Source organism: Capricornis sumatraensis, chromosome 14, assembly GCF_032405125.1.
Source record: "Capricornis sumatraensis isolate serow.1 chromosome 14, serow.2, whole genome shotgun sequence".
Lineage (NCBI taxonomy): Eukaryota > Metazoa > Chordata > Mammalia > Artiodactyla > Bovidae > Capricornis > Capricornis sumatraensis.
Window position 1 is genome coordinate 73079517 of NC_091082.1, and position 20747 is coordinate 73100263.

At 44.2% G+C, this 20747-nt stretch overlaps 1 protein-coding gene across 1 annotated transcript in view; it reads right to left on the minus strand.

Moving 5' to 3' along the window:
- Window positions 1–1791: 1791 nt before the first annotated feature.
- Window positions 1792–20747, minus strand: part of NIBAN1 (niban apoptosis regulator 1) — a 169371-nt gene continuing 150415 nt past the window's right edge. The window contains exons 8-15 of the mRNA XM_068986341.1: window positions 20540–20702; window positions 15118–15305; window positions 12072–12233; window positions 10635–10745; window positions 8780–8887; window positions 4919–5030; window positions 2008–2957; window positions 1792–1977 (exon numbers count right to left, since the gene is read on the minus strand). Coding sequence (XP_068842442.1) covers window positions 1792–1977; window positions 2008–2957; window positions 4919–5030; window positions 8780–8887; window positions 10635–10745; window positions 12072–12233; window positions 15118–15305; window positions 20540–20702 — 1980 coding nt within the window. The remainder of the gene's footprint in view (window positions 1978–2007; window positions 2958–4918; window positions 5031–8779; window positions 8888–10634; window positions 10746–12071; window positions 12234–15117; window positions 15306–20539; window positions 20703–20747) is intronic.

The window sequence follows — 20747 nt, forward strand, 5'->3', positions numbered from 1 at the left end:
TTGCTGTTGCCTTCTCCACCTATAATGAGAGGATCTAAACACGTTAAGTGTTAGTCACTTGGTCATGTCGGACCCTTTACCACCTCATGGACTACAGCCTGCCAGGTTCCTCTGTCCTGGAATTCTCCAGGCAAGAATACTGGAGTGGGTAGCTAGTCCTTTGGCCAGGGGATCTTCCTGACCCACGGATTGAACCCAGGTCTCCTGCTTTGCAGACAGATTCTTTACCGTATAAGCCAAGGTTGAAACAATTCAATATGAGAGTATACTGATTATTTTTCATTCCCTATGACCCAGAAATCCAAGCAATTCTTCACAGCGAGGTGGAGAGAGAGATATTTTAATTCCTGGTTAAATGGTCAAACTATGGACAAATTCTTTAAAAAAAAACAACTGATATTAACTACTTGCTGATGATAATCAAAACAAGCTCTTAGGATAATATGTTGAGATCTAATTTTAAAATTTGTAGAAGGAAATTTCAAGATGTAGACCTGGGACTAAAGCTTTTAGAAAATCATCTGGTATTTTTCTGAAGGACAAGAGAATATATCTTTTTAATCTTTGGTAAGAAAGTTCATTCCACCTTAACACTCACAGGTAAAGGTCATGATCCATTCAGAAGATGTATTGCCATCTATTTCCATTAAAATAAGTTCTGAGAGAAAGGAAGAGAGCCATTTTCACCACAGTATCAGTGCCTGGGACATAACAAGACTCAATTTGCTAAACAACTGAGCAAATAATTTCCATTGTTGGTAATATCTTTGGAACTTAATGATTTATAGCTTGGTTTCTCTCTTTCTTCCTTTCTCTCTCCCTTTTACTTCCCTCTTTTCTTTCTTCTTTTATTCATTTATTCACTTTATTCCCTCCTGGGAATAAATCAGGACTGTTCCAATGCAAAGAAAGAAAGTTGTCATATTTTGAAAATCAGTATATATTTTTTTTCTTTCAGATTAAATTCCTTTGGATCCTTTCATTTATGCTAGACAAGCACCTAATCTTTCTTTTTTTTCTTTTGTTCTTTTTTGTTACTATGCCTAACACAGCATGTGTCGTAGAATAGCTGTTCAAATAATGTTTAATTGGTCGGCTTTATGCTTGATAATTTAGCTAAGCTCTTTCTCTGCACAGTCTAAGGCTAATTTGGAAGGCTTTCAGCCTTAAACATGCCAAAGAAATTTCCTTGCCTCATCTGATGTTCTCCAAAAAGTGATTAATTAATAAGAATTAACAAGATTAATTAGTAGGAAATTGATCGCGGCATTAGTAAGAGTCCCAGCCAGCCCCCCAGACCACAGTCTTGCTCTGTTTCCGCTCAGCCTTCCTGAGATGTCTCAGGCTGATCGCTCTGGCTCTGTGGGCTGCACACAGCAGGCGGGAGGGGCCGGAGCTCACCATCTCCCTTTCCTGCAGCCGGGCATGAAGAAGCCTTAAAGTGCATTAGAAGAGAATGTGCAGGGTGCCCAGCTGTCTCCTCTCCTTCCCTGCAGCCCCGTCCCACCCTGGGCTCCTCAGCTGCCTCTCACCCCACCCCGATACACGCCATTCCCTTTGTAATTCTTACTCAAATGCTAAAGCCATAATTCATGGGAGGACAGTTCCATTCCACAAAGGCTGGCCTCAGCGCTCCTGCCCCGTGCGCAATTCCCTCTAGTTCATGGTACAAATTAAAGAAGTACTTCATGGCTTTTTTTTTTTTTTTTTGGTAACAACTCACAGGCACCCACCCCCCTCCCCCTTTGGGCTGAGTTTGTTCCAAGAAGGACTTTGGCCACGTTGTCCCTTTCACTCCTCTGAAGGGGGCTCTGGGGGGTCTTCTCTCTGCGAATCTAGGGTATCGATGTTGGCGACGTTCTCCACCACCCACTGACACTCGTGAACGGGGTCGGCCTTCCTCTCCTGGGCATCCTCGCTGGTGGCAGGCTGGGCTGCGCTGCAGCTCCCGCCCACCGCCTCTTCTTCCACAGAAACCTGGCTCTCCGCCTCTTCTTCCACAGAAACCTGGCTCTCCCTGGGGCTGATGGGGTCAGAGCAGAACACGCAAGCTTCTAGGGGCACAGCCTCAGCCTCCACAGAGCACACGGGCCCTCCTCCTTCCAGGGCGCCTAGTCCGGAAGCACCCTCTGTGAGCTTGCTCTCAGCGGGCTCTCCCACCTCTCCCGGCTCCTCTGTGGGGTCTGGGCCCCGGGCCCCCTCACTGAGCCCCCCGCAGGCTGGCTGAGCATCTGGAAATTCTCCCAGCTCCACCCCGCTGGCCTCGGCCTTGGGAGCTGGACCACGGGCCTCCCCCTCGCTGACTTCACTTTCTTCACAGTTGTCCTGACCTGAGGCAGATGCTTGACTGGCCTCTGTGTCAATTTGGGTTGCTTCTTCTTCTTTTTCAGTATCTTGGGGAACAAGGGCCTCCTCATGTGTATCTTTCTCAACCTCGAGCACAGTGGACTCCTCTGGTACTTCAGCGGTCACCGTCAGCAAATTTCTGAGCTCCTTCAAGGAGCCTGAGGCAGAGCTGGGCTCTGTGTCTTCCTGGGTGGTTCCTCGGCCCTCAGGAGTCTCTTCCAACTCCAGCTGTGACAAGTGCGTGCCCAGGGCGCCTGCTGTCACCTCTATAGCCACCAGATTCACAACCGGGCCATCTATACTTGAATCGATGACCTGCGTGTCCCCATCTGGGGGAGGGCTGGACACAGGGAGGGAAAGGCCTTCTTCTCTGGCCAGTGGACTAGGGACCTCTGGCTGTTTCATCTCCCCTGCCTCCTGGAACACCTCATTACTCAGGATCTCACTCTCTGAAACTCCGGGGAGAACGGCTGAGGCTCTCCTGGCAGGGCTGGCCTGGTTTGACCCCGCAGGAGTTTTAAGATCAGTGAGGCTGGACACGCTTTCACTGGGCAAGGCCATGTTGTCTTCAAACAAATTGTGTTTCTTCAGGATAGCAGCCTCCTTTATCACTGAGAGATACCAGAAAGCAAAACATAATGTTAAAACCTTGCCCTGATTAATCTGGAATTTCTGATTCTATCCAGAAGCTAAACTTCCCTCTCAGCTTTTCTAACCATCTGAATTTCCCAATTTCAAATTACAGCTTACATCTAACCCTCTTTCAGGAAGCCTTCCCTGAAGACCAGAGCTTACAGGCTCATTCCAAACCCTGGACCTCTGTAATGTTCACTCATTCATTTATTCAAACAGCACAATCCAAAGATGAATGAATAAAACATGGCCTTGGGTTTGAAAGAGGTCAAATCTACTACCATCATTGGTATCACCCTTGGAGCACCCCCCACATCTCATTAGCTGCTAGTATGTGCAGCTGCAGTGTGTCTACTTCGACTGACACTCCTTTAGGGTGGGACAGGCCCTTATTTTCTCTGCTTTTACACTCAGAACAGTCCTGAATGTGTCCTTAGTACTGAGCCTGCAGAGAGAACCTTATGACCTGCAGTGTCCAAACTAAAGGCCTCTGTCCATCCAGCTCAGTCCTAGAGGCCCCAAGAGGAGTAAAATCAATAATAACAACCATTTCCTCCACATCCTTTCCAGAATTTATTGTTTGTAGGTTTTTTTTAATGATGGCCATTCAGGTCAGAGTGAGGTGATACCTTATTGTAGCTTTGATTTGGAGTTCTCTAATAATTAGCATAATTCACATAGCAATTGGGCATCTTATCTTTTGTTTGTTGGCCAACTGCACAGCACAGGGAATTCTACTTACCCGTGCTGCAGTGACCTGCATGGGAAGGAACTCTAAAAGGGAGGGAATGCGTGTCAATGCACGGCTGATTCATTTTGCTGTACGGCAGGAACTAACACACACTGTAAAGCAACCATCCTCCAGTAAAAATTAATTTTAAAAAATAACAACAACCAGCAGCTGACGTTTTTGACAGTCAGCCTCTACCTCTGGCTGTGTAGGCTGTACAGTGCCCAACAATCTCACACCCAAGGGGATACCATTCACATCACAGATCTGTGTATTCAGCAGAGTAATTTTCCAGCAGGCTGCAGCAGCATGTCCTGCTCAAACCAAACCAGTATATCGTGACAATTTTTTGACAGAGAGCAGTCTGCTGTCTGGAGGAAGAGAGCTTTTTCCCTAATTCGCCCAAGGGTGCTGTGGTGGCCTGGCAGCGGCCTTGACTGAGCGCCTCTTTCCGTGCAGATACTGAGATGACATCTTTGTATTCCTCGTCTCACTGGATGAGCTACTTTGACCTGGGGCTTGTGCTTGGCCAGCTTTCTTTGTGGAGACCAGATATGTTTCAAGTCTATAGTTTTAGGGACAGCCCTCTCCTGTGCATTTCTATCAAAGTTTTCCTATCTACACTCCTATCCTGAGCAGGGCCTGATTCCACGGGATACTGGGAGCCAGAGTCCTAATGGGACTCGCCAAGGATGGAGTCACAGCCCAGTGTATTCTGTCTGGCTGAGTGGAGGTGAGGAATGTGCTGAGAGGGCAGAACAGCTGGGAAGCCCCGCTGCTGAATCACCTGCTCCAGGCTGGGGAGGCGTTGTAAGCCTGTGGCCAAGAAGAGCTCTTTTTCCTTTGTTCTGTCTGGAACAGCCGGAGGAGGCCAGCTGTTCATGAGACATCCTAGATTAATCTCTCTAACCTTAGTTTTCTCATCTGAAAAAAGAAACTTAAAATTCCCAGTCCACAAAGTTCTTATTTGGATTGAAAGCAAAATAATATCTAATGGGCCAGTGGAGTGTGAGCCAAATCGCGACCGCTCAGTGGAGGTCAGCAGCCCTCGCTTCTTTGGTCCCTTGTCCTGTCTTCCCAGCTCTTGGTGTCAATTTCCTCTTCCCCTTTCATTCCTGTGGACAAAACCTAGCTGGCCCTGTGGGGTCCCCGTCAGGGGTGTGCCCCTCTATCTAGAGCTTTCTCCAGCACCAGGGAAACCTTCCATACCTTTCAGACTTTCGTCTAGGAGGATCTGATGTAAAATCTCCTCGTAGACATTTTCAACATGGATCATATTGGTGTGATCTGCAAAGATGTACTGCTCATATTTCTGAAGCTCCTGGAGAAGGAGAGATAAGAAGATAAAGGGACAACACATGAGACACCAGTTTGCAGAGGAGCTCTGGAAAGGACAGCTGTCCCTCTTGTTCCCCTTGGAGTGTGAAGCATTGGTCACCTGCTTCCTCTCGCCCTGACACCATGCCCTGGACTGGATTCACGCGCTATGCCCTTCGAGGGGGGCAGACACCAGAGACCCTGATGATCTCAAGGCCTTGTCAGTGGGTCTGGACATTTCCATTTTTTTTCTTCTTTTTTAATGCCAACAGTACTTTACTAAGGTGTAAGAAATACCGAGAAAAATGCACACGTTTTAAAAGTAGAGCTCAACAACTTCAAACATAAAAATATACTCAGATAACCATAACCCAGATCAAGGTGAACATTCCCATCACCCCTATACCTTTTTCCAGTCTAGACTGCTCACCAAGAGATTAAGCTCTGATGTTGTGCCTATCACACTAGGTTAGTTTTTCTTGTTATTTAACTTTATGTAAATGGAACCCTGCACTCTTGTTCTGTGTTTGTGTTTGGAGATTCATCCATGTGCTGCATGTATCAGTAGTTCATGTGTTTTTATTGATGAATGGCACTCATCATACGGACGAGCTAAAACTGTTCATCTATATTCCTACTGCTGGATATTGACTGTTATGAACATAATTGTTATTGACATTCTTGTGTATGATTTTGTGGATTTAGGGGCTGCTTGAGGGTATACCTAGAAGTGAGATTGCTGTGTCCTAGAGTAGATATATGTTTAACTCTTAGGATGCGTCTCATTCTCAGGTGTGGAGAATCCCTAGTCACAGACTCTTGAGAAACAGTCTCCCCTTTCCCTCCAACTGGGCCTGAAACTCCATGATTCTAAGACAATCCAGGCATCACACAAAATCCTTTAACACTTCCTGCTTTCCAAGGGTCTCCAGGTGGCTTGCCTTTTATCGGCATGAGGTCAAGGAAGGGATCAAAATGAGCCAAGTCATATCCTTGGGATTAACTCCATAATGCCTGCACCTGATAGTGCAGGATGGGGGCTCCTGACCCCTGGCTCTTAGAAAGCCAGGTCTTAGCAGTGGGATTCGATGGCTTTTGTCTGGAGGGAGGAGATTTACAGCAGGCCATCAGAAGCCACCCCATTCAGACTCTCAGAGCCAGGACAGGGGGGTCTGTAGCCCAGGACCGGATCCCAGTGGGTAATAATGGGACCCCTCTCTACCCACCCTAGGGAAGGCCACAGGATTAAAGAGACATGCGCTTCCATGACCCTGAGAGGGTCTGTGAGATAAGACTGACACACAGGTAAGTGCCACGTGGGCAGAGCACAGCTCAGGGACTGTGCACTGCCCTGGACTGGCTGTGGGACCCTGGGCAAGCCAGCTCACGGCTCTGTGCCTCTCTCTTCCTCTGCAAAACGAGGTTTGTGTCTTTCATCTCCCCACGTGATCTTCCACTCCTTAGTTCCCTGTTATTCATCCCTCGGGACGGGGAGAAAACATGGCGCTGGGAAGTCCTCTCCGTCCCCATAGGCAGAGCTGGGCACCCTCTTCCAAACTCAGCCACCTCTCTTCCCCACAAAGCTCCTGCCATGCTCATCGCAAAGTGCGCGCTGAGCCTGTCTGCTGTCTCTAGGCTGTGAAGCCCAGGACAAAACAGGGACACTGGCTGGGCACGTGCCTGGATCATGCTTATACATGTTTGCCGAATAAACAGCAGGCCTTTGAACTTTCAACCAGCTAAGTAATTGTGTGGAAAAGAATCATTCCGAGGGGCACTTATCCTGTTGTGACATGCACAACTTTACAAAACAGGTTTTCTATATTGAATTGACTGAATTGTGACACATATTAATTCCCTGGATCTGTTAAGTTGGAATTAAAAAAAAAAAATCTCCCTAGGCAATTCTAATGTGCAGCCTGGGTTAAGTACCGCAGATCTTAGAACCAAGGGAAATACACTCTAGTAAACTAAAGAATCTTTGCCTGAAGCAAATGCTCCCCTAGTTCACCTACTCTGTAAATCCAGATGTTTTTAAATTTCTTGATACTGATACAATATTCCTCATTACTGAAAATGCCAGGCCTCAATTTCTCTCCAAACTGGTCTCTCTTGATTAAAAATCACAAGCGCCTCTGAGAGATTTGGTATAACTGCAGATGGCTGGAGAGAGAGGAGCAGACAGAAAGAGAGGCTTTTCTTTTTTTTTTAACTCTTCTCCTCTCGTGGGAGGACGTGGCTCCAAGGCCCCCACATTGCCTTTGGGATTCAAAAACAAAAATACCTTACACAGAACGTCTGCATGCAGACATGTCCAAGTGGACCGAGTCATTCTTTGAATGGCTGGACTTTTCCAGCCATAAGATGGAAAATCATATAGGCAAGAGACAGTCATATAGGTAGATTCTTTACTGCCCTGACTTGATCAAACCTTTTCTAAGAAATTTACCCTCAGAAGTAAGTGCCAGGTACTTGGTATGCCTCTGGCTTTCTGAAGAAAAACAATATGTACAGAATATAAGAATGATCAAGGAAATTTCTGCAATAAAATAACTCATGCACTGGACTTTAATGTTCCATGTTTGGAGACTCTCTAAGCTGCAAAAAAGCCCTTTTTAAATTCTAAAAAGCTCTTTAATATTTGTGCCAAGAGGGAGCCAGCCTTGCAAAGGTCCCAGCTTGCAGATCATGAAGCAGCAGAAAAACGAGTAGTAAATACCATTTACTGAGCGCATCCCATGTTACCAATGAGTGCGAGCTGACTTCAAACTCTGGTGGATGCCAGCTCTGTGACCTTGGTCCCATTACCTAACCCCTCAGGTCTCCTCATTTGTGCAATGAGGACATACACAGTACCTGCTCACAGGGTTGTCATGAGGATCAACAAGACAATCCATACAAAGTGCTGAGCATGTGGCAAGCACTCATCAAATGGTCACCGTGTCACCCTGGTCTTCTCAGTCTTAAGAAGGATACTGCAAAGTATTATTACCTCCATTTTCTAGATGAAATCTAGGCCAAGAGAGAGGAAAAGGGTCTTGCCCAAGGCCCCAGAGCTGATATGTGGAGGAGCTGGGACTTGAACCCAGGTCTTGACCTGGGCTCCTTAGTTGGCTCACTTACGACCCTGCGCTGAAGGTGTGACCTAGTCACACCTTCACAAGCGTGGCTGTCACTAGCTGCCTAGTGTCCATAGAAGCTTTAGATGGTTTTAGTTTCTTTGACTTCAGTAAGCAAATATTACTGAAATTACAAATATCCTTCTGAAATTTTGTGACTTAAGGTCTTTTCCTGGATGGAGTGGTCAAGTTTCAGAGGCTGTGTTGGGCCTATGGTGGGTGGGTGGGGGTGGGGGGTGTCATACCATAATGAGGAACAATCCGTAGGCACTCTATTGTAACCCTTAACTTGTTTCAAACTCAGATCACTACTCTTTGAGATTCTGTCTTGTCCAAGGGTTGGCAAATCCAGACAGCTGCTTGCCTTTGTAAATAAAGTTTTATTGGAACACAGACTGCACATCTGTTTATGGGTCATCTATGGCTGCATTTGTGCTATCACGGCAGAACTGTGTGCTTGCAACAGAAATAATATGGCCATGAAGCCTAAAATATTTGCCACCTGACCACTTATAGGAAAAGTGTGTTGACCCCTCCCTGGTCATCTACTGCTTGTAAGTGCATCATGACCAAAAAAATTTACTTGAACTTCAAAGGCAACAAAAGCAGGTTCTGGAGTAACCCATCTCCTTACTGGTTTGCACACGGATGCCAGTGCCTTCTGCAGGGTAGGAAGTGTGATTTGAACGAGCGCCTCTTGAAATATCCTCTTCCGGATGGTGCTGCTGTCATAATCATATTGCTGTCGGTACAGAGATAGAAACGTATGCTAAATACAACATTACAACCTGTTAAATTTTGTGTAAACAAAAAACTCAGCAACTCACTTCGTCTCCCTTCCCACCTCCACCCTCCTGTCCTAATTTCTGAGGACCCTAGTGGTGTTCCAAGGTTTCAGAGATCTTTCTATGCAGTTCTCTCACATTGCAGGTAGAGGTTACGACTGATAATAACCCATCTCCGCCATCCCTCTTACAGATACAAAAACTGAGCTAAGATCAAAGCAGAGTGTTATAAAATTGAAGACAAAACTAGGGGATGGGTTAAAACTTCATCACCCCTGTCTTGGGTTGGTGCCTGGGAGCCCTGATCACCTCCTTCCTTCACTCTACATCCTGAAGGCGGGATTGGTAGGTTGCAATGATTTCTGCCAAAGAAGACAGTGTCTGGCTCACAGCTACATTAGCACTGTGGTATGTTCAACAAAGAAGTTCAGTATCTAGAATAGGAAAGAGGATGTCCTATTGACTCATGGAACAGCCAACTCTAGAGACCCAGGTTTGATTTTAAAGGGGGTTCAGGGAAAGGGCACAGACAAACTGGAGCATAGTCACAGGGATATGTGCAGAATGGTCAGGCCAAACAAAGGATGGTTAAAGAGATTTATGCCAGAGATAACTTGGGGTAGAATCATAGCTCTATTCAAACAACCAAAGACTACCATGTGGAAGAAGGGCATGAGAAAAGAGTGTAGAACTAGAATTCTCAGTGGTGAGAAATTTGACTTAGCAGTGGGAAGTATGTTCTTGTGGTTTAAAGTGTCCAGAGAAGAGATGGACTGTCCTGAGAGTTAAAAATTGTGTTGCCATGGTTGGGGGGGGGGCATTGACCTTGATACTATCTTTTCTTTCTCAATGGCAAGTTCATTATTTTGTGTGTTACCATGGCAATTATTGCTTTTAATCTCAATGATTTGGTTGCCAGAGTTTCCTACTGCCTGTGAGGTATTAAGACCAGGTCTGAAATTCAGGGACTACCTCCTAGGCTCTGTGAAACTTTGATCTTCCGTTCCAAAGCTCTGCTTAGGGAAAGTAGGTCATAAAAAATTAGTGGACTAAGTTTAGGGATAGTTTTAGTTCAAAGCTCAAGTAGCCTGTTAAGCTTACGTAAGTCAAGTTCTTGTGAGGATCAAATGAAACAGGATAAGTTTAAAGATATGCCCTCTATATATGCAAGCTCCTATTATTACAACTATTTTGATATACACTGATGCATGACGCACATTTAAAACAGTTTCACACAGCAGCTGTCCTTTCCTTGAAGTAGTTCGTTTGCCATGAGGTTTTGATTTTTCTAAAAACTGTTAATTTAAATGGGTTTTACTGTATTGCAAACTCGGAAGAAAGAGAGTGTGTGTTTTATAGTTTCCTATTCCATGCAATACCTATCACAATTCTTTGCTTATAGTGGAGAGTCAGTATCAAGTCCAATTGCTATGTAAGTAAGCCTTAAGACATGGCACTTCTGGCTGGTGACCAGATGCTGAGAACCTGTGGTCCCTAAAGTAGCCACTAGATGGCAGAATAGGCACGACAGTCGAAGGCGAACGGCTGTGAGATGATTGTCCCCGGTTATCAGGGAGAAAGGACCCGGCACTATTTTTAAAGGGGGAGGCAAGTCAAAACAGAGAACTTGATATTTTCCACATAACAAAAGAAACGAGTCACGGTCTTGCTTCATGCTTCCCGCAAGTGAGAGAACAATTTTACCTTTAAGACTCGGAGCTTAACCTTCTCAATGGCGACTGTGGTTTTGGAGGCCTCTCCTTGGAGATGTGGGGAAAGCAACTGCTCAAAAGTGAATACTGCATTCTCCATCAGCTAGAAGCCAAAGCAACACAGAAACAGAGGGCAGTCAGAAGCTGGGATTGCCACCCTCAGGTCAAAGTCAGCTTGGAGAGAAAGGAGGGCATGACCATCAGAGATGGACCCTGGGGGTGACCCAGGGCAACAAGTCCTCAGTCCACTGTGTGGTCTGTGAAATGCATAACCCCATAACCACAGTGAGGTCAGTAGGAAGCTGGGAAACACACACCTGTCCCTGTATGTGTACATGTATGTACAGATGTATGGATCAAAGGAGACAGGGTCAAGGCTCAGTGGAGCCCGTGACTGTCACATGCATGGGTTAGGAAATGGAAGTGGTTCTGATTTCTTATTCTGTGCGCTTATGCCTGTATCCATTTCACCATAGTCCAGTGCTGTCAAAGGAACTTCAGTTAAGCCGTTGGCCAATTTTGCTCCTCATTCATCTTTAATCCTTCACAACTCAGAGGTTAGATAATAAATAAAATGTGCCACTTAATCCTGCCTATAACTTTTAAGGAAAAAAAAAAAAAAAAAAGCTCCTTTCTTCCCCTAGCCTGTGATCTGAACACAATAGCTTTCCTCTCAGCACTTTCAACGCCGAAGTGAATTTATCTAAGAGTCTATCTCACTACTAGCTCCCTGAAGTGGGGTCTGGCACACTGTCCAGCCCACAGGAAGCTCCCCAGGAATAGTTGTGAAGTACAATTGTGCTCTTATGGCTTCAGTGATCCCACCCTTCCTTCACTTAGAAAGCGTTAGAATATGGAACGAATCTGTTACTATTCATCCCTGTTTCTAAAGAAAAAGTTCTTTATTGGAAGGAAAAGGAATCTATGACGTAGACTCAAGAAATCCAAATTTAAAATTGTGATTGAGTGACTGATTTACTTTTAACTAGATTACGGAATTGATTCAAGCTAGTGGTTCTCCATTCTGGCTGCAAATTAAATGCAGTAGGAATGGGAGTGGGAGAAGTCTTTTTAATTACAAAAAAATAGATATCAAAATCACTGGGAGTGTGGCCCAGACATCAGTATTTCTTAAAAGTGCCCCAGATGATTCCAACGTGAAGCCAACATTAATAGCACTGACTTGAAAAATCAGGTAATTATCAATTAATGCTACTCTATTTCCCTGAGACATTTCTTCTCTATGATGCTCATCAGTGTGGAAAAAATGGAGCCAGTTGGAACAGGACAAAAGACGTCGTCACTCAACATGATGGCTAAAGAAATGGGCCCCGTTTCCCCAGCTACGCCAGCACACCTGTCTCATTTGCTGCGCTTGATTCTCTGCAGCCCCATCCTCTTCCACCACAGATGACCCCGCCACCCCTACCTCTTGCATGTAGTTCTGTGTCCTCTGGACCACCAGATCGATGTGGGGGAACCTGAAGCGGCTCTTGAGATCCTGAAGGTGCTCCTGAAGCAGGTTGACTTTATTATAACAAGGCTCCATCTTCACGGAATCCAGTGGAAGATTCATAAGCTGCTCTAGATGCTGAATTTTGATGGAGGGGAAAATGACACACCTTCAGACCTAGGAACTATATTACGTCACTATTGTGTACGTGTGTGCTGAATTGCTCAGTCATATCTGATTCCTAGCGGCTCCATGGACTGTAGCTCACCAGGCTCCTCTGTCCATGGAATTTTCCAGGCAAGAATACTGCAGTGGGCTGCCATTTCCTCCTTCAGGGAATCTTCCTGACCCAGGGATTGAACCTGCATCTCTTGTGCCTCCTGCATTGGCAGGCAGATTCTTTACCACTGTACCACCTGGGAAGCCCATTACATGACTATTACATAAATTCTAAACAATCAAACATATGTTATTAGAATTAACCACTTCTCAGATCCCTGTATCTGTGATATCTTCATTGTCTTATTTCCCTCCTTTGATGGGTCCCTAGGACAGCTCTCTTGCTAGGATGGAGACAGGGAGAAGAACCAACTGGACAACGGACACACCCAGGGATGCATTCCATGGGACTCCAGTCTTGTCAAGCTCTTGATGGACTCCAAGTACCCACTTCCAGAGCTCAAGGGTTCAGGAAGTCTCTTTGGCATGTAGAACTGCTGTTGGGCTTGCAAGCCTCCAGAGCCTTGTTTCATGAGAGACATCCCTCTAAGAAAATCCCAGGGAAATCAAGATGCCCCCTGGACTCCTGGACTCTAAGAGTAAAGCCAGAGTCCCTGGAGCTCTCTGAGGCTCTGTCTGTGCCCAAGGGCTTCCCTCTGCTAGTAGATGGGGGGTGGGGGTATGGGGAGGGAGTGAGATAGAAAGAAGCATGGCCTGGAAGAGGTATCCAGTTTTAAAAACTGAGGTTCCCCATCCTCTAGTCTATATAAGAGATAGCTTGATCAATGAGGCCATGCAATTTCCAGCAAGAGGACAGCAATAGACCTCACCTGCTAAAGACTTTAAGTATTACCAACATATACTTACACTATGAGTGATTTCACCAACTGAGTGCATCCTATTTTCCAAGCCTATTTAAAAGCGATTTAAAAAACTGAATTTTGGAGTTCTAGAATAAACAAGAGGGTGGGTGGAGAAAGAGAAAACAGAATGAAGCATGCTGAAAACACAGGCCTAGGGAGAACCAGGGACTAATGGGATAACTGTGAACAGACAGGATGTACTTGCTGTCTGAGTTTCAGGTCACAGAAAAGAGATAAATCTAGATTTGTAGATTTCTCTAATGAAAAATTTAACAAGGGCCCACTTTCATGGTGCTTATTAAGAGGAAAATATTACTCCCTTAAGAAATGAGTTCTAGAGAACTCCACTGAAGTAGAATTAATGACCAAAACCATGCTGTCAAACTTGCCCCTTGTCACATAATTTGCAATGTGTCTATTTTTTAAAATAGCAATTAAACAGACAGGAGAGGAAAAATCAGTTACCACTTTGCTCCTGTAAGACTGGCAAAAAGTTGAACAAGTGATTCCCTAAGGCTGATGAAAAGAAAGTCCTTTATCATGTACAATTGGTGGAAATGTAAAATCTAAATCCTTTTTGGGGGATGTCAATGGAAACATCAGTTAACATGAGAAAAATCCCCACCTTTCAATCTAGCAATCCTGTCCTAGGAATCAGATCCCATATAAATAAAAGCTTCAAAGTAAATGAATATATGTTACAAGGTTATTTATTGCAGCTTTGTTCCTGGTGCTAGCAACATTTGGAGGGTTGAATAAATCATGGTATATTGGTACATGAAGTATTATGCAGCTGTTACAAAAAATGAACTAGAACTAGAACATTAACTTAAAAACAGTTTCATGAGGTATTTTTGAATAAGAAAACAGAAAAGCAAAGCAATATATACATAATATAATCCCATTTTTCTAAGAGCAAACAACCTAAAAAAACATATCCCACAAAATATGTGTTTTATATGCTCTATGAACATGGAGAAAAGCACAGAATAGCATATGCTGAGTTATTCACACTAGTTGCTTGAGTGGGAGGAGGGGATATGGGGAAGGAGGGAAAGTTAGGTTTTAGAAAGGCTACCATGAGAAACCCCAAAATACTAACAAATGATCTTGTTTATATATAATTTCATGTATGTATGCATAAAAAAATTAAGGTGGTTTTTTTTTTTTTTTTTGGTTTTATCCACCGGCTTGACTTGTAGGGATGTTCATCATGATACAGCAAGTGTAAAATAAAGCTGCCCAGTTATGTCTGTCACTTTAGGATACAGCGAGTCCTCTGGAGGTCTTGTTGAACCAGACTGCTGCTGGGCCCTACCCCAGGGTTTCTGATCTGATAGTTCATGGGTGAGGCCTGAGAATCTGCATTTTTAGCAGTCATATAAGGAGGATGATGATACTAGTCCCAGGAACATACTTTGAGAAACACTCGTTTTTGTCATGCTTTTGGAAGCAAATCAATCAAAACACAAAACGTATATAAATGAGGTTATATGTGTATATATTTGTACAGGCAAGGACAAAGCATGTGAGAACACATACTAAGCTATTTATATGGGTTAATTCAAGGAGTTAGAAGTGGAGATACTTTAGGAGTTGGGGGTGGGCTAGAATTAGGTGGGTGTGAGCGATGGCGATTAATTTTGCCTTTGTGTAAGTATCTTTGTATACTGTTTAAGTTATTACAAGCATGTTATTATTTTTGTAACATGAAAACCATTAATAAAGGAAATCAAGTAGATGGATGGATGAATGAATGAATGAATAATGTGGATGAATGAATGACAGAAAGACTAGATGAACAGATGGAAAGGCAGATGAATGGAAGGCAGGGAAGAAGAAAAGACAGGAGAGAGATAGGAGAGAAAAAAGAAAGATGAATGGAGACAAAGACTCACAAAAAGACCATTCACACTCCACTCCTTCGCTTCATACCCTACCTCCTTTAGCTGGGCACTGTCTTTGGTGGTCTGAAAGCTCTGGCTAAGTTCATCCACTTCTTTTTCAAAGAGTGAGCGCAGTTCACTGAATCCCGAGCTTACAGGTCCCATCAGCTCCTCCAGAATGGACCCCAGGAACGGCTGCACACTCTCTGCACAGCTTCTCTCCGCTGGCTGAGCCACCATCGCTGAAGTGGGAAATAGCCAGGAAACTGTGAGTGATGGCAAGACTGGATTCAGAGGCACTGGAGCCAGGCCAGGCTGGACAGTGCCCCACAGAGACACTCAACAGCAACGCCAGCTCAAGCAGGCAACACAGTGTGTCCTGTGCCAGCACTCACCAGAATGGAAAACCATCAAAGAGAATCTCTCCTTGAGAACGCGAACAGAGAGAAACCCCTCCCCAAGATCACCTCTGCCCTAGGATTAAATACATTTTTCTGCTTAGTCCTTATGAATAGACAATGCTTAATACAAAAAAGTGAAAATGTTAATGACTCATCTATTTCCTATCAATCATCACCATTATAAATTCATAGTTTGTCTTCTGAAAACACATTTACTAGGTTTTTAATTCATTTTTCTAAGAGTTAATCAGTTGATCTAATTCAATTTTCCTCCCCTCTCCTCAAGTGCCTTTTAAAAAATTCAAGTATGGTTTCTTTTTAGGCAAAATGGAAACAAATTCCAATCGGTTTGCCACACCACCTCCCATCCCCACACCCAATTTTTAAAAACATGCTATTATTCCTGATAACCAAGGATGAAAAACTAAGTGACAAAAATATAAAGAGTACAGAAAATCATAAAAAGGGACTAAAAGGTTCAGTTGGAGATGGACAGGGAGGCCTGGCGTGCTGCGATTCATGGGGTCACAAAGAGTCGGACACGACTGAGCGACTGAACTGAGTGTAAAGGTTCAGGAGGGAGGGGACACATGTATGCCCATGGCTGATTCATGCTGATGTATGGCAAAAGCCATCACAATATTGTAAAGTAATTCCCTGCCAATTAAAATAAATTTAGAAAAGGATTTAAACAATGTAACCATACTCTTACTTCCCAGAGGAAACACTGCTCTTCGATTTAGAAGAGGACCATAGTAAAGATTCTGATCCAGTACGTCTGGATAGGCCGTGGAAATCTGGTTTTTCGTTTGTTTGTTTGTTTTAAGTGTTGAAGCAGTTCTCATGATTAGCCAGGTTGGGAAGCACTGTGGCAGTAAAGGATATCTGAACTGGAAAAGGCTTGAGCTCGCGCTGTGGATGAAAGGCTAGTTTTGTGGAGCTCGGTAAGCCACCGAGCCTTGTCACAGGGCCATACAACTGAGAAGGGAAGTACAGATTCATCTTGATGTCCAGGTCCTCATCCTACGGATGGGGAAGGAGGCCAGGAGATGTCAGATGATTCCACCAAGGCCACACCCTAACTTTCAGATCCAGATTTACAATTCAAATAGACTTCTTATTTTCTATTGGCAAATAACTTGCTTATGGTGAGAAGAATGGCCACATTCTCACTTCAATTTGCAGAAATCTTTCACAGGGTTACAAAGGATCAGACTGCCTCTTACTCTGAAAATCTGATATGACCAATACTATTGATATTATGTACTTATAAATATTTGAGATAGAAAATATTAACCAGGTCATAGAATTACTAGGGGGGAAAAAAAAACCTTTCTATTGTATAATTCAATGAAACAATCTACGACTCCTAAAAATAACTAACTTACTTGATACCAAAATGCAAAATTGTTTGCTAGGAGGATAAATGAATTATTTATAAATTAACTCTGGGAGAAGAACTATGTGAAAAGTGTCTAATTGAAATTTCAGAGCAATCATGGTCATAGCTAATATATAGTAAAGATTTAGTAGTTGGCTGGTATGCCCTGCTGGGTGGGGGCAGAGATGGGCACGGGGAGGGGTCGTGGGTGGCCATACTCCTCTCTGCCAGACCTCCCCTTGCCTATGTACCACCGTGGGCTCCAGCCCCCCTCTCTGTGCCTTTATCCAGCATTCCTTCCACCTCTGCCTTCCTTCCTCCACTTCTGTTTATAAACATCCTACTCATCTCTTCAAGGCCAAGTTCAAATTCACCCACTCGGAATACCTAATGCCCTGAACCACCACCCAGCTTCCTGAACTACGGTCTACTGGTGTTTCCCTACGATCAAATAAATTTTACATCCCACACAAGTATGCTCTGCTATTTTTCAGGGATGCAGAGATGAATCATGTGTTGTGACACATTAATTCATGAGCTGTACATTAATTCAGTTGAGCAGAGTGATGAAGAGAGAAACCCTGGAGCTGCGGGGTGGGGTTGGTCTGTTTCCTACTCTACCTTTGGAATCTCAGGCAAATTACTTCATCTCTACTTCAGTTTTCTTATCTGTAAAATGGGGCTCATAATAGTAATTACTCTGAAGGTTATGGGGTGGATTAAAAGAGTTCACTGTGTTCAAAATGCTCAGAACTGTGTGTGATCCTCTGGAAGGACTCAGAAACTGTCAGCTCTTACTGTACCTGTGAATAATATCATCCTTTCCAATTAACTGACATTAAAACATTCCTCTCATTTTGAGGGGCCCACATGACTTTTTTTGAAGCTGAAATGGTTCCTGCCTGGGAATCATTGTGCCCTCTGTTCTTGCCTCTTTTCTGGCATTTACCATATTTTTTTCCTTCTGTTTTGGTGTCTGTGATGTGACTTTTATTCTCTTCTCTTCTTCCTAGGTGCCTCATAGCCCTTGTATTCAGCAGGGGCAGGATAAATGCTTATTAAATGATTTGGTATTTGTGCAGCAGAATTTAAGCCAAGAATCATATGGGAGGAAATGGAGAGAAAGCTACTTTAATACTCCCCAAGTTTTTTGAAATCCAAAGCCCCTTTATCAATGCAGTCCGATGTGCACTTTCTTGTTTTAAAGGGGAAGAACAAGAGGCCTGGTGAAAATGTTTCTGATATTCCATTTTTAAAAGACCTGATCATGACTTCCTTTCAAGGTTTCCTTTAGGAAACTAAAACCAGTCCAGAGCAGAATATTTTTCCATCTTATGTGAAGGGATTTAGGCAAGAGAGAAAGAGAGACTCATTTAATTCAGGCCAAGAGAATGGCCGCCATTAGGCTCAGCTCAGCTCCAGTAACAGGAATGTATTTGGCCGTGGCAGTTTAGTGTTGGCCATTTTAAGTTGTATAAAGCATTTCAACATACAGTCAACTCCAGATCAGTCGTGCTAATAAAGGAATAAGAGACCTGGGTAATAGGAACCAGAAAACAGTCTGAAGTTAATTTTTATCTGGCTGGAGAAGACATCGCATGAACAGATAAACAATAGATTCAGACGCACACGCCTTGGCTCTAGTTATGCCTCCTGCAACCTCCTCTCAGGAGGACTTGTTAGAAGAGCTCAGAGTGAGCTAGGCTGCAGTATGGACAGAGCCTGAAGTGTAGAGGATAATCCTCCAAGTGGAAAATCCCATTAGGTTCCACATCTCTTGAACACAGGAACTAGATCTTCCCTGTTCGCTGCTAAAGCTGCATTGCCTTGCTCAGAAAGCACTTAGTGAATGTCTTTTGAACGAATGACTGAGTGAATAATTTGAAAACTGACTACCTAAGAAAATTGCTGATAAACAATCACAGATAAGCCAGCATGCTTCCCTCTAAAATGATGTTCAGTGTGGTGTGCTCTGGGGTATGTAGGAGGCAGAACCATAGAATTTTATTCTGTGGAATTTTTTAGAGGCCATCTAAAGCCTCCTGTGAGGAAAGAGGCAAGCTTTTCTCTGTCAAGGTCCAGGTCAGGAACATTTTCAGCTTTGCTGCCCGTAAGATCTCAGTTCTAACAACTCAGCTATGCTCCTGCAGTGCCAAAGCAGCCACAGACAATACAGAAAGGAGTGGGCACAGCCATCTTCCAGTAAAATGTAATTTATAAAAATAGTGGCAGGCTGGATTTGACCCAAGAGCCTCAGTATGCAGACCCTGATCTCATGGGCCCTTGCGATTTCAAGAGGAGGGCACCAAGGCACACAGAAGTTGAGTGACCTCCCTGAACCCACATACCCAGCTGACATTAGAGCTGGGGCCACAGATGGTCCCCAATTCAACTTTCAAGCTTTCAAGTTTACAATGAGGTGAAGAAAGCATTACCCGTTCAGCAGAAGTGTTAGTTGCTCAGTTGTATCGGACTCTTTGTGACCCCACGTACTGTAGCCCACCAGGCTCCTCTATCTATGGGATTTCCCAGGCAAGAATACTGGAGTGGGTTGCCATTCCTTTCTCTAGGGGATCTTCCTCACCCGGGGATCAAACCTGGGTCTCTTGCATTGCAGGCAGATTCTTTACTGTCTGGGCCACCAGGGAAACTACTTCAGATTTTGAAATCTGATCTTTTCTGGAGCAGGTGAGATGCAGTACGATGCTCTTTTTGGGATGCTGGGCAGGGTTAACAGCCACAGCTCCCATCAGGCACAGGATCACAGGCATAAACAACCAATTCACTGACAGCCATTCTGTACCCAGACAAACCTTTTTGTTTTTCCCCTTCAATACACTATTCAATAAATTACATGAGCTATTCAATACTTTATAATAAAACAGACCTTGTGTTAGGTGATTTTTCCCAACTATATGCTGATATAAGTGTTCTGAGCATGTTTAAGGTAACTAGGCTAAGCTATGATATTGGGTAGGTCAAGCGTATTAAATGCATGCATTTCAATTATGATGAGTTTATTGGCTTGTAACCCCATGATAAGTGGAGGAAGATCTAGATTTATTGACTCTAACCCAAAAGCTTTTTTTCTTATTAAAGGAAAATCCATCCATTATTCACTGATTTGGATATTCACTGTGAGTCTGCATATACCAGACACGGTACTAAGCACAGGGAATGCCTGAGTGAACTGGGGCGGCATGGCCCTACTCTTTAAGAGCTTACAGCAGGTGGAGGGCAGGGCAGAGCCATTACAATTTGGTGTAAGAGGTACAGAATCAGGACATACAGGCACCACTACAGGCAAGAGGCACCGTTTCCTCCAGTCTGTGTCACTGAAGTTTCCATGGGGAGGTCCAGACCCTTAACAGCACCACTAGCATGCTCCTATTACAAGTACTACCACTTTCTCCCAAAGTCCCTCAGTTTAATTCTCCTCTGAAGCTATGAATTCTCACCATGTACATGCTAAGTCACTTCAGTAGTGTCCGACTCTGTGCAACCCTATGGATTGTAGCCCACCAGGCTCCCCTGTCCATGCGCTTCTCAAGGCAAGAATGCTAGAGTGGGTTGCTGTGCCCTCCTGGCAGAAGGGTTTTTTACCACTAGTGCCACCTGGGACGTCTCACCCTGTGGAAGAGCTTTAAATGCACAGCTTATCTAGCCCATAGGAGCAGGCATTATCTCCACTGACCTTTGATCTTTCCAATTAAGAAGTTCTTTGAGTTCACAATCTGATCCATGTCTGAACGGATGGTTCCTTCCAGGCCCTTCGTCAGAGCCCTGCACTCCTCCTTCAAGGCACTTAATCCTTCTGAAACTCGATGCTGAACCAGGTGGTAGGCCTCTTCGAGGAGCTGCAACAGAGAACAGCACACAAATTGGGGCTCTGTCATGTGTCA